General features: G+C 38.1%; 1 protein-coding gene across 2 annotated transcripts in view; it reads left to right on the top strand.

Annotated features, from left to right (window-relative positions):
• The window catches only part of LOC111524827 (zinc finger protein 430-like), a 137147-nt gene that overhangs the window by 106997 nt on the left and 16543 nt on the right, over window positions 1-13607 (top strand). The window contains exons 2-4 of one of the 2 annotated variants that reach the window (XM_031934905.1): window positions 7882-8005; window positions 8850-8948; window positions 10637-11957. In XM_031934905.1, coding sequence (XP_031790765.1) covers window positions 7882-8005; window positions 8850-8948; window positions 10637-10692 — 279 coding nt within the window. In that variant the 3' untranslated portion in view covers window positions 10693-11957. Of the gene's footprint in view, window positions 1-7881; window positions 8006-8849; window positions 8949-10636; window positions 11958-13607 lie in introns of those variants that run through there. The other variant, XM_023190121.3, reaches the window with a different exon arrangement.

Raw genomic sequence — 13607 nt, 5'->3', positions numbered from 1 at the left:
AAAAAAAAAAAAAAAAAAAAAGAGCCTGCCAAGTAAAATGCAAGTGGGACAGTCACCGAGAAATAGTGCAGTGTCTTCTGGATGGGTGGTTCTTGAGCACACAAGTGAGCAGGAGTGGGTGGAAGAATCTCTCAAGTGATTGAATGGCCTTATTTGAAACATGAGTCAGACACATCTGTTATTTGTTTATTATTTATTTTATTTTATTTTTTTGGGGGGGACATAGTCTCACTGTCGCCCAGGCTGGAGTGCTGTGGCCTGATGTCGGCTCACTGCAAGCTCCACCTCCCAGGTTCAAGCCATTCTCCTGCCTCAGCCTCCCGAGTCGCTGGGACGACAGGCGCCCACCACCACGTCCGGCTAATTTTTTGTAATTTTAGTAGAGAGGGTTTCACTGTGTTAGCCAGACTGGTCTCAATCTCCTGACTTCCATCCGCCTTGGCTTCCCAAAGTGCTGGGTGGCATGAGCCACCGCACCCGACCCACATCTGTTATTTAACCAGCACTTCCACTCATGGATTTGTCACCTTGAAGGGATTTGTTCACTTATTTTAACCTGAGTTTTTATAGTAGGGCTTGAAAGGTAGAAAAATATTTACAAAAGACATGAAAGATGTGGGTTTCAAAAAATTAGTATCTAATCATATATATCATTTGTTAAAAATTCTCACATACCTTTTCCTTTCCCAGAGTGAGTTTACGAATTTTCTCAGGTGTGTTTTTTTTATAACTGGGTAATTTCAAACAGAATTTCAAGGCTTAGCTTTTAGAATGCTGCCAAGAAAAAGAAGAGGAAAAAATCTCTATTTCATTTTTGCTGTAGAAAATGAATACATTTCCATGATAAATTGTGGTAGATAATTGATTGGTTACATAGATTCATAAAAACATCAGTTCCTTTTTTTTGCAAGGTAAATTTTTGACAGTGAATATCTCTGTTCAAATCCTGTTTTCTTGATTTGTGAGTTTCATGCTAAGTATGAGACGAAACTTGGTACTGCCTAGAAGTGTTTTCATATGACTCATTGTTTACTGCATGATTTTTAATGGAATTAATAGAATAAGACATTTATTTTCCAAAAGAAATAGGTACTTTTGCTTTTCTTTCTTTTCTTTTTTTTTTTTTTTTGAGACGGAGCCTTGCTCTGTCGCTCAGGCTGGAGTGCAGTGGCTGGATCTCAGCTCACTGCAAGCTCCGCCTCTGGGGTTTACGCCATTCTCCTGCCTCAGCCTCCCAAGTAGCTGGGACTACAGGCGCCCGCCACTTCGCCCGGCTAGTTTTTTGTGTTTTTTAGTAGAGACGGCGTTTCACCGTGTTAGTCAGGATGGTCTCGATCTCCTGACCTTGTGATCCACCCGTCTCGGCCTCCCAAAGTGCTGGGATTACAGGCTTGAGCCACCGCTCCCGGCCTTTTCTTATTAAGGTATACAGTATAAGCACCTTAGCGGGGCGCAGTGGCTAACGCCTGTAATCACAGCACTTTGGGAGGCCCAGGCAAGTACATCACGAAGTCAAGAGATCAAGACCATCCTGACCAACATGGTGAAACCCCGTGTCTACTAAAAATACAAAAATTAGCTGGGCATGGTGGCATGCACCTGTAGTGCTACTCGGGAGGCTGAGACCTGAACCTAAGAGGTTGAGGTTGTAGTGAGCCAAGATCGCACCACTGTACTCCAGCGTGGCGACAGAAAAAAAAAAAAAAAAAAAAAAAAAAAAAAAAAGTAAGCACTTTAGAAATTTTTTTCCCTTATATGAACACTGTGTTTCAGTAATTTTGCTGAATTTTTTTAAATACTTAATTTCAAAAACCAAGTGAGTAACTCTAACATGAAAATTAAAGTTTGAGCCCAGTGACTCAGAGCTAAGGCTAATATTGAGCCTGCAAAAGGAGTTTATGAAAGGCCTAGTTAGTTTTTTTTCCTGGAGAGCCTCCCCTGCAGAAATTCCAGCCTGCTCACTCCAGTCATAGAAGAATCCTTTCTGCTGACAGAAGCTACAGAGTCCTGGAAAGCTACAGGCAGATGCAGTTAAGGCTAAGATAAAAGGGGACAGGGAGGGTCATACTAGCCATGTAGTTGTTACTGTACATCAGGGATGCTACTGATTTAGTATCCTGAAACTTTGCTGAAGTTGTTTATCAGTTTAAATAACTTTTCTGCTGAGACTGTAGGATTTTGAAGATACAGAATCTTGTCATCTGCACACAGGAATAGTTTGACTTCCTCTCTTCCTGTTTGAATGCCTTTTATTTCTGTCTCTTCCCTGATTATTCTGGCCAAGACTTTCAATTCTGTGTTGAATAAGAGTTTTGAGAAAAAGCATTCTTGTCTTGTGCCAGTTTTCATGAAGGAATGCTTCCAGCTTGTGTTCATTTTCTATGTTGACTGTAAGTTTGTCATACTTAGATGACTCATTATTTTGATGTAGGTACCTCCAATGCCTAGTTTTTTGAAAGTTTTAAACATGAAGGATGGTAAATTTTATTGCAAACTTTTTTAACATCTACTGAAATAACCTTGTGGTTTTTGTCTTTAGTTCTGTTTACTTGAAGAGTAACATTTATTAATTGTATGTTGAACCAACCTTTTATTTCAGAGATACAGCCAAGTTGATCACAGTGGATTAGCTTTTTGATGTTCTCCTGGATTTGGTTTGCCAGTATTTTGTTGAGGATATTTTCATCAATGTTCATGAAAAATATTGGCCTCAAGTTTTCTATTTTTTTGTTTTATATTTGCCAAATTTTCATATCAGAATAATGCTATTTTTATATAATGAGTTGGAAAGAAGTCCCTTTTTCTCAGTATTTTGAAATAATATTAGTAGAAGTGGTACGGGCTCTTATTTTACATCTGGTAGAATTCAGCTGTAAATTTGTCTGGTTCTTTGTTTTATTTTTGGTGGGTAGGCTATTTATGTATTTATTTAATTTTGTTTTATTTTACTTTTTGAGACAGAGTCTCACTCTGTTGCCCAGGCTGGAGTGCAGTGGCACAATCTCAGTTCACTGCAGCCTCCACCTCCCGAGTTCAAGCAATTCTCTGCTTCAGCCACCTGAGTAGCTGGGATTATAAGTGTGGACCACCACACCCAGCTAATTTTTGTATTTTTAGTAGAGATGAGGTTTCACCATGTTGACCAGGCTGTTCGCTACTCTTGAACTTCTGACCTCGTGATCTACTCGCCTCGGCCTCCCAAAGTGCTGGGATTACAGGCTGAGCCACCATGCCCCGCCAGCTATTTATTTATTTATTTATTTTTTGAGATGGAGTCTCACTCTGTCGCCCAGGCTACAGTGCAGTGCCACAATCTCAGCTCACTGCAACCTCTGCCTTATGGATTCATCCCATTCTCCTGCCTCAGCCTCCCGAGTAGCTGGGACTACAGGCGCCCGCCTTCATGCCCGGCTAGTTTTTTGTGTTTTCAGTAGAGATGGGGTTTCACCGTGTTAGCCAGGATGGTCTCAATCTGACCTCATGAGCCACCGCACCCGGCCCTGACCGGCTATTTGTTACTAATTCAGTTTTGGAGCTTGTTATTGGTCTCTTCAGGGATTCAATTTCTTATTTGTTCAGTCTTTGGAGGATGTATCATTGCTCCAAGGTTACAATCCTCAAGCTTGGCCCAGCGAACTTTCTAATTCATATTTCCTCAGTTTTTTTTCCTTTTAGATAGACATATTACTTAGAATGTGCTAGAGGAACCTCTATGAAGGGATCTCTCCTTTGATTGTACTCTGCTTGCTGTAACACCCAAGGATGCAGAGTCAGGTTAATCCCACCTAGAATCTGCACATAGGGTCAGGCCTCTGCCTGGGATTTACAAGACAGGGCCAGACTTTCGATTGAGAATGTAATGAAAACCAACAAAATATATTTTCTGCATTGTGAGATGTCAGTGTAGAAATCTTAAATTCCCCCTTTGAGAGTGTGGCTCTTTAAGCTTTTTAGATCTTGTTTGGTGACCTGCTACAGTTATGTGAGAGGCTCAGGTGTAAATAGAATCTCATGACAGAATCTATAAGTGTAAACAAGCATCTTAGGAGTGAGAGATCAAGGCTACAAAGTATCCAGAGCCATGACCACAACTATACCTACCTGTAAATTGTAATTATGGAGTAGAGTATTCTTGTCCTTCTTACCCAAAAGCTAGCAAATCAGGATAGGTTGTCCAGATTCTGGAGCTCCACCAAAGCAGTTCCATTTTCTATTTAGAATCAGCCTGAGTTTCTCCAGTTCGGCTTATCACTGGGCCATCAGCCTTGAGTCATTGGGAATCCTCTCACAATCACCTAGGTTTCTTTAAGACATTTGAGGATGTCAGGGACAGAATTGTGTCAGGCTGACAAGAGTGATTAATTCTGCTTGTGTCTCAGTGTAAGAGAAAGGAGTCATTCTGTGTTTTTTTCTCCCTCATAAGAGATAACTTTGGTTGGTGCCCAAATTAAAGTTTATCAAGTTTTCTGGTAGTTGGGTGAAAGACAGAGGAGGTCTGGCAACTCAAATAAACTAATTGCTTCCATTTCATATTATCATTCAAAAAATAGATGAAGCAGTCATGGTCCCTACCATCCAGGAACTTTTAGTCTAGACTAGCAACTGAATACATGGTTGAATTAGCATTATATGGTTGGTAGAATGAATGGATGTTTGGGAAAAAAAAACAACAACAACAACTTGGGCCACTTTTTAAAAATATTGCTGTGACTTCTGATGTTATCACCTGAAGGAATATTTATGAACTGAAGAGGTGTTATTATTTGTGTTTATTTTACTTTTCTAAGAATACATATTTATCTTCTAATAAAATTATCCTAGAAAACTTTAAAAGATTCATTTAAATTGCTTATTAGTGTATGTTATAAAATTGAGAGAGCAGTGGCAAAAATAGATTAAAGTTACATAAACTCTGGGATTTAAGTTTTTCTTAGGTAAGCTTAGGAAAAACAGAACTGGAAATACCCCAGTGGCATAGAGAACAAATTCAGTCTAGGATCTTCTCCCTGCCCCAGTTCTGATCAGATTCACTTTTTTTGGAGGCCTTTTTAGCTCTGTCCCCACTCTGGAGTCTTTCCTTACAAAACTGATTTATAGAGATTCACGTTTTGGCTGGTAAATCCTGCTGACTTTCTAGAGCTGGTGCTCACAATATCCTGAAACCCGAAAGTAGATACATAAGAAAAATAAACTATACATTTTAAGATCTTAATTTTTAAATTTTGTAGTAAAACCAGTGCTTACAGAAACATTCCATTTAGCAACTTGTTTTCTATTCCTGCAGATCCAGTAGTTGCTATACAAGTCACAAACAAGTATATATAAACAGAAAAAATTCTCTAAACCACATTAAACTCTTTCTGTCTATATTTTTTATATATCTTCATCTGTCTATATTTAGTTTTTAGTTTATATGTTTTTAAGAAAATCAATGACAGAGAAACAGAGGAAGAAATACTAATTCTGGGCCCTTTATCTAAATCCTGAGATTTATTGAACACTTAGTATGAACTTCGAAGGTCTTATTAGGATTTAATCACAAAATGTGTTATTCCCAGCACCGTGCTCTGTATCGCACTCTTGAGCACATAGTACCTGCACAAGAGTGCTGAATGTAAGGGGCTCTCTGCTGTGCCTGCTTTCTCTAATGCTAATGATAAGCCCAGGTGAAGCAACATAGCAACATTGACTTTGACAGGGGACTTGTTTGGAACACCCATTCATGGACCCTTTCTAAACCTGCAGAATCACATTACATAAAGTGGGACCAACATTACCAAGTGATTTTTGAGTTCATTAAAGCTTGAGAGGCAATGCTTAGCTAAGTGACTATCAGCCCAGGCTTCTCATTAGGATCACATGGCCAATTTGCAGACATCTCTTTACTTGTGCCATCTCCCCAGGTTCTGTGATTGTTCTAGGTGAAAGTATTCATGTTGTTTTAATTGTTTCTCATGTGACTCTAAGGTAAGGACAAAATCAAGTGGGTGGGGTTCAAGATACATTCGTGAGAGTTAAGTTTCACCTTTGCACTAAAAGGTAGTCACAGGAACTGTTCTATTTGGTTTTGATAGGAAGAGGTCAGTGTGACCCATATTTTCATCACCATAGCAGAAATTGCTGGTGTTTGTGGCAAGGGCAGGCACATGAAGACAGAAATAGAGAAACATATTTTTATATTCATTGAGCAGCTCGTTGTTCCTGAATCTCTGCTGTTATAAAGGACAGAAATGGGTGGGCTTTTTCTGCAGGTCTTAGTTCTTTTTTCTGTAGTTGTGAGGCTAGCAGATAAATGGGTGGTGCTGACTTCTTTACAGGAATTTTCTCAAGATGCAGGTGTAACTTCTCCAGAGAATGTCATCTGAAAAGGATTTCCAAAGAAGGCAAAAGAGGAAAAATGGCTTTTTTTTTTTTTCAGCTAAATATGTCTCAGATGAAGATCTGTGTCCACTCTGCCTCTTGGAATGCCATGCATTTAGTCCTTGTAAACCTTTACTTCTCTACTTGTGTTTCTTTTCCCCTAATGAGTTTAACGACTTTTTAAAATTCTTGTGATAGTCAAGGGTCTCTGCAAAATGTTTCTCTCCTATATCCCAGAACCTTCTCTACACTCTCTAAATCATGACTTCTTATATGCCATGCAAAATTCTTAAAATGAATTTATAGTCTGCACTATTTAAAATGTTCCCTTTGTTGCCGTTGAACATGGGAAAATGTAGATATTCAAGATTCCCATTGGCGGAAAGCTGGGGTCCTTAGTAAAGATAAATAACATGTAGTCTTGTGACTTCATCTGTTTTCTCCATTAACTCTGTACAGAACAGGATTAAGAAAATGCTTATTTAAACAGGATGGCGTTTATTACCCTGAAAATTCTGGAAAAAAAGTTATTGAGAGATACCCGCTCTCTCGGGTGCTAAAGAAAGACTACTTTAAAATGTTACTAAAAATTACAGAACATAGAAGATATCTGCATCTTGAACTCCACATAATACTGACTTTTCTGTATGGTTAAATTCAGACTAGAATTTACTTTTTGAGAGGCAGTATCTCAGCAGTGATGATGTGTTCTGTGTGCATCGCATCAGCACATCATAAACATTTGTCCTAATGCAGTTGATTTTAAAATGTACTTAAAGAGCTCTCTGAAATACTTATTTCACTATAGAGTTCATTATTTTTCTCTTCATTATTAAGTATCTTTATGTAGCTAAAGAAGAGCTGTGCATAAACCATCACATTTAATCCGGCAGCTGCCTTTCTTTCTTAGGTTTTCCTTGCATATATCTGTCTTTGGAAAATGAAGACTCTTGTCTTTGTTTACAGGGCAGAAAAATTGAGTAAAACATAGGTTCTTCCACTCACGGGATATTTGGCAAAATATTCTTTCTGGGCCAAACACATGTGGCATTACTAGTGAGCTTGTTAGAAATTCAGAAAGCAGAGTTTATTTCAGATCTTCTGGAAAAAAAAATTGTGCACAAGATCTTCAGTTTATTGTTCACATTAAAACTTGAGAGGTGCCTTCTAACTCAACATCTTTTGTGTCTGAAAAATATACACAACTCGTTCTTTGTGTGGCAAATATAGCACTATAAAAGTACATTTTTGTGTTTATGCATTTAGTTTTATACTTTAGTATTCATAAAAGTATATATACACTGGTGTTGTAGATCTTATACCATTCTCATTCCTCAGAGAATACATTAGAGAATATTTCTGTGTTGAAAATTGTTGGATAACTTCAGTCATTCCTGTAAATCAGAACCAAGCTTTTTTATTCTCTCATTTAACGGTAACTCAAATGATAAATTTTGCCCACGTGTAAATATGTGTGTTTGTGTGCACGTGTGCATGCGTGTGTGTGTGTGTTTGTTTCAGGGGCCGTTGACATTTAGGGATGAGGCCATAGAATTCTCTCTGGAGGAGTGGCAGTGCCTGGACACTACTCAGCAAGATTTGTATAGGAAAGTAATGTTAGAAAACTACAGAAACCTGGTCTTGGGTGAGAATAACTTTAATACGCAATTCCTTATATACCGTAAAGTTTTCATTTCTCTGTTTTTGTAGAATAATTTTTGATAATTTATGCTTTTCATAAATGAGTTTCTGATGCCTGTTTTAAAAAAATCTTGAGGAATTGTCCGTGTAAAAAAAAAAAATTCTTCAGGATGTTTTATCTTGGCCTGATCTTTTTACATTTCTGAGCTGGTCTGTATCCTTCACTCTAGAGTAGTGAGAATTTCAGAAATTTAGTGGTATAAAATATTGTTGCCCATATGTTAAAATCTATATGCCACCACTAATTGTTTATCCATGAATACTGGGTGGTGAAATTAAGCACCTACAAATTTAAAATATTTTCTAAATATTAAGAACTTTCTGTCATTAAATATTATTTTGGGATAAATTTTCTAGAATATTCTATTACATCCTCTTTATTAAGCATGGTACTAGGTAGGCAATTAGAGAATACGGGCAAGATTCATGTTATTTATTTATTTATTTACTTATTTATTTATTTGTTTATTTATTTATTTATTTTTTGAAATGGAGTCTTGCTCTGTCTCCCAGGCTGGAGTGCAGTGGCCAGTTCTCAGCTCACTGCAAGCTCCGCCTCCCGGGTTTATGCCATTCTCCTGCCTCAGCCTCCGAGTAGCTGGGACTAGAGGCGCCCGCCACCTCGCCCGGCTAGTTTTTTGTATTTTTTAGTAGAGACGGGGTTTCACCATGTTAGCCAGGATGGTCTCGATCTCCCAACCTCGTGATCCACCCGTCTCGGCCTCCCAAAGTGCTGGGATTACAGGCTTGAGCCACCGCGCCCGGCATGTTATTTATTTTTAATAAAGCAGGTATTGCTGTCTCTAAGCCAAATCTGATCACCTGTCTGGAGCAAGGAAAAGATCCCTGGAATATGAAGAGACACAGTATGGTAGTGAAACCCCCAGGTAGGTGAGAGTGAATGAAACAGTTGACATAGATGAAAGATTGAAAGATTAAAAAAAAAAGCTAGTCCCTGCCGGGCGCAGTGGCTCACGCCTGTAATCCCAGCACTTTGGGAGGCTGAGGCCGGTGGATCACCTGAGCTCAGGAGTTCGAGACCAGACTGTTTTACACCAACATGGTGTAAACTCTGTCTCTACTAAAAATAGAAAAATTAGCCAGGCGTGGTGGCAAGTGCCTGTAATCCCAGCTTCTCAGGAGGCTAAGGCAAGAGAATTGCTTGAACTGGGAGAAAGAGGTTGCAGTGAGCCGAGATCACACCACTGCACTCCAGCCTAGGGGACAAAAGTAAGACTTCATCTCAAAAAAACAAAAAGAAAAGAAAATAGTTATCAAGTGAATATAATACCATCATCAAATCTGTCCTGCTGATTTGGGAAGCTGTGTTCCAAAGCAAAGAGTTTCTCGGAAGCCTGAGGTATATATATTTTTGTTGTTGTTGTTATTCTCACATAGGGCCATCTTCTGTCTTATGCTTTTAAATTCTCTAAGGATTCTGCTTTCTCTTCATTGATACTCCTTTAAGTTTACAGTGAGAGCAAAAATCCTCTTCATGGCATATAAGAGACTGCACCATCTGACTGCTTTTCCATTGTTTTGGGAAACATACAAATATCTGCATCTGCATGATTTTGAGAAACTTATGTTAAACTATTTTGTTAGTTCTCTTTTTGCATCATTTCTAAAATATGTGAGGGTAGTGGTCTCTGTTCTATTGGTTTTTATGTTAATTTCCTGAACATTTCAACCTATTCTTGTTAGTATATTCTTGAAATATAGTTTGAAATTATAAAGTATGATGTCCCTCTGTTTTTTTTCTCATAATTAATTTGGCTATTCGAAGTTTATTGTAGTTTTTTGTAAATTTTAGAATTGTAGTTTTCATTACTATAAGAAAAAATGCTACTGGAATTTTGATAGGAAGTTTGCTGAATCTATAGATTACTTTAGAGAATATGGTACTTTAACAGTATTTATTTTTTCAATCCATAAATATGAAATATTTTTAAATTTATTTGTGTCTTCCCTAGTTTCTTTTATTGATTTATATCTTTCATTGTTAAGATTTTTTGTCTCTTGGGTTAAATTTGTTCTCAGAAATTAATTATTTTATTTATATTTTTAAAAAGATTGTTTTCTTGGTTGGCATGGAGGCTGGGGCCTGTAATCCCAGCAGTTTGGGAGGCTGAGGCAGGTGGATCACTTGAGTTCAGGAGTTTGAGACCAGTCTTGCCAATATGGTGAAATCCTGTCTCTACTGAAAATGTAAATAATTAGTTGGGTGTGGCGGTGAGCACTTGTAATCCCAGCTACTCAGGAGGCTGAACCAGGGGAATCACTTTTACCAGGGAGGCAGAGGTTGTAGTGAGCCGAGATCACTGTATTACACTCCAGCCTGGGCCACAGAGCAAGACTGTGTCTCAAAAACAAAAAAATTAAATTTAAAAAAAAATTTTTTTTTTTTCTGAGATGGAGTCTCACTCTGTCACCCAGGCTGGAGTGCAGTGGTGTGATCTCTGCTCACTGCAAGCTCTGCCTCCTGGGTTCTTGCCATTCTCCTGCCTGAGCTGCTCGAGTAGCTGGGACTACAGGCGCCAGCCACCATGCCTGGCTAATTTTTTTGTATTTTTAGTAGAGACAAGGTTTCACCGTGTTAGCCAGGATGGTCTCGATCTCCTGACCTCATGATCCACCCGCCTTGGCCTCCCAAAGTGCTGGGATTACAAGTGTGAGCCACCATGCCTGGCCTAATAAAATTTCTTAAATTTCTATTGTATCCAATAGCTTGTTTTAAGTGTATAGAACAATAACATACATTTATGTTAATTTTATATTTTGTTAATTTACTGAGTGTATTTATTAGTTTAGACAAATTTCAGTGTACTGTGGTTTTTTATGTGTAAGATTATATATTCCTCAAACAGCAACTTTTTACTTATTTGTCTTCAGTTTCAATGGCTTTAAAAAAAGTTTTTTTTTCATTATTCTGCCACATACTTCCAGTGCTATGTTAAAATAGAAGCATTGACAATGGACACAATAGAGTTTACTATTGGTATCTGTGAATTCGAAACAGCAAACAACTCCTTAAGTTTTCATAAACTAATTTCAGGAGGTAAAGATCTTTTCTTGGGTCCCCAGGGTTCTGGGATACCCCCTGGGTTTGTAGTGGAGTGCGGTTGTAACTTGGTTGCAAGGCTGCTGGGTCTGAACTAGGGTCCACATTTAGTTGTCTTGTTGCAAGAGGCTTGGGTAGTTGTGATTCCCATTTTTTTTTTTTTTTTTTTGAGACAGGAGTCTTGCTCTGTCACCTGGGTGGAGTGCAATGGTGTGATCTCAGCTCATGAAAACCTCTGCCTAGTTCAAGCGATCCTCCTGCCTCAGCCTCCTGAGTAGCTGGGATTACAGGTGCCTGCCAGCACGCCCAGCTAATTTTTTTGTGTTTTTAGTGGAGACTGGGTTTCACCATATTGGCTGAGCTGGTCTCGAACTCCTGACCTCAGGTGATCCGCCCGCCTTGGCCTCCCAAAGTGCTGGGATTACAGACGTGAGCCACCGCGCCCGGCCACTCGTTTCTTTTAAATGCTTGTTAGAAGTTTCACATCAGAATATTTTATTTATAATTATACTGCATAGTCTCTGAAATTTTACTGCCAGTTATTCAAACTACCTGCCTTTGATGAGTACACACTTACAGTCAAACACTGTAGTCAGACAAATTCTTTCTTAATGGTACATTAATGTTGCATACCAAATTGTAAGAGTAAACATGTCTCTTATTGTTGTGCAGTTTCATATTAGTGGTGTTTTAGTGTAGGTTTCTTAATATCAGCTTATCATGGTTTTTGGTTGTTTTATGTATTACAATTTTAGTCAATTTGCAATTCTGTCTGTATACTTTATGTCGATGTAAGGTTTAATTAAAAGATAAATCTGCCATATGTCTATCACAATCATATATGTGTGTTTATCTGTAAATATGACCCCAATATTGGTTATGGCTTATCTTGTATATATTCTTTCTTTTTTTTTTTTTTTTTGAGGTGGAGTCTCTCTCTGTTGCCCAGGCTGGAGTGCAGTGGCACAATCTCAGCTCACTGCAATCTCTGCCTCTCGGGTTCACACCATTCTCCTGCCTTAGCCTCCCAAGTAACTGGGACTACAGGCGTCTGCAACCACATCTGGCTAATTTTTTGTATTTTAGTAGAGAGGGGGGTTTCACCATGTTAGCCAGGATGGTCTCGATCTCCTGACCTCGTGATCCGCCCACCTCAGCCTCCCAAAGTGCTGGGATTACAGGCATGAGCCACTGCGCGCTGCCTCTTGTGTATATTCTTTCTTAGCTGATTTTCAGCGGTTTTATCTTGTCTAAGTGAGTAGTCATGTAAATATTTTCACCATTTCTTGTTTTCATGATTTGTTTAATCATGAATATATATTGCCTTTGTGTAAGAGAAACACTTCTGTGATTCAAAGGTAATTTTTGAAAAGATTTATAATTCTTTGTTTTTTTCAGTTTTTTGGTTAGAAAATTAATTGTTGTAAAAACACATAAAATTTAGCATCTTAAATCTATTTAAGTGTACATTTCAGGGCCCAACATGTGGGTGGCTCATATGTGTAATTTCAGAAATTTGGGAGTCCAAAACAGGAAGATCACTTGAGCCCAAAAGTTTCAGACCAGCCTGGGCACCATATGAACCAGCCTGGGCAACATATGAAGATTCCCTCTTTACAAAAATTTTTAAAAAGTAGCCAGGCATGGTGGTGTGCACCGGTGGTTCCAGCTACTTGGGAGATTGAGAGGGGAGGATTACTTGAGCCTGGAAGTTTGAGGCTGAAGTGACCCTTAATTGTGCCACTTCACTTCGGCTTGGGTGACAGAGTGAGACCCTATCTCAAAAGAAAGCTGTGTATTTCAGGCATGTTAAGTATATTCACATAGTTACGCAAAAGACTTCTAAAAGTTTTACATCTTGTGAAACTAAAACCCAGTACCCATTAAGTAACAACAACGCATTTACCCTCTCCCCAGGCTTGACAAACACCCTTCCAATTTCTGTTTTTATAAGTTTGACTACTTAAGATATCTTATATAAGTGGAATCATACGGTATCCATCATTTCGTTTCTGACATATAGGTGACATTTGGAAAGTTTATTGTAAAATGTGATAATTTCTTCTTTAAAACTGAATAATATTTTATTGTATATATATATATATATATATGCAACACTTTTGATGTGTTTATAAATCAAGAGACATCTGAGTTGCTTCAGCCCTTTGCCTTTTGTGAATATGGGTACAATAAACATGGATGTTCTGATAGGTCTTCCAGGTTTTGTGTTTCATATTTTGACTATAAATTCATAAATGGGATTGCTGTATTTGATAATTCAATTTTTAATTATTTGAGAAACATAACATTTTAAAATAATGACTATATCTTTGTTTTCTACTAACAATATAGATTTCATTTTTATTGCATCATCAACAGATTTGGTGTGCTTAAAAAATTTATAGTGGCCATTGTAATGGGTGTGAGGCAATTTTGTTTTTCACTGTTATTTTCATGTGTTTCTGTACAAAGTAGAGAAATGTTC

This window comes from Piliocolobus tephrosceles, chromosome 21 (genome assembly GCF_002776525.5).
Source record: "Piliocolobus tephrosceles isolate RC106 chromosome 21, ASM277652v3, whole genome shotgun sequence".
Classification (NCBI taxonomy): domain Eukaryota; kingdom Metazoa; phylum Chordata; class Mammalia; order Primates; family Cercopithecidae; genus Piliocolobus; species Piliocolobus tephrosceles.
Note: the sequence above shows the minus strand (reverse complement) of the source record. Positions and strands in the feature narration are given on the sequence as shown.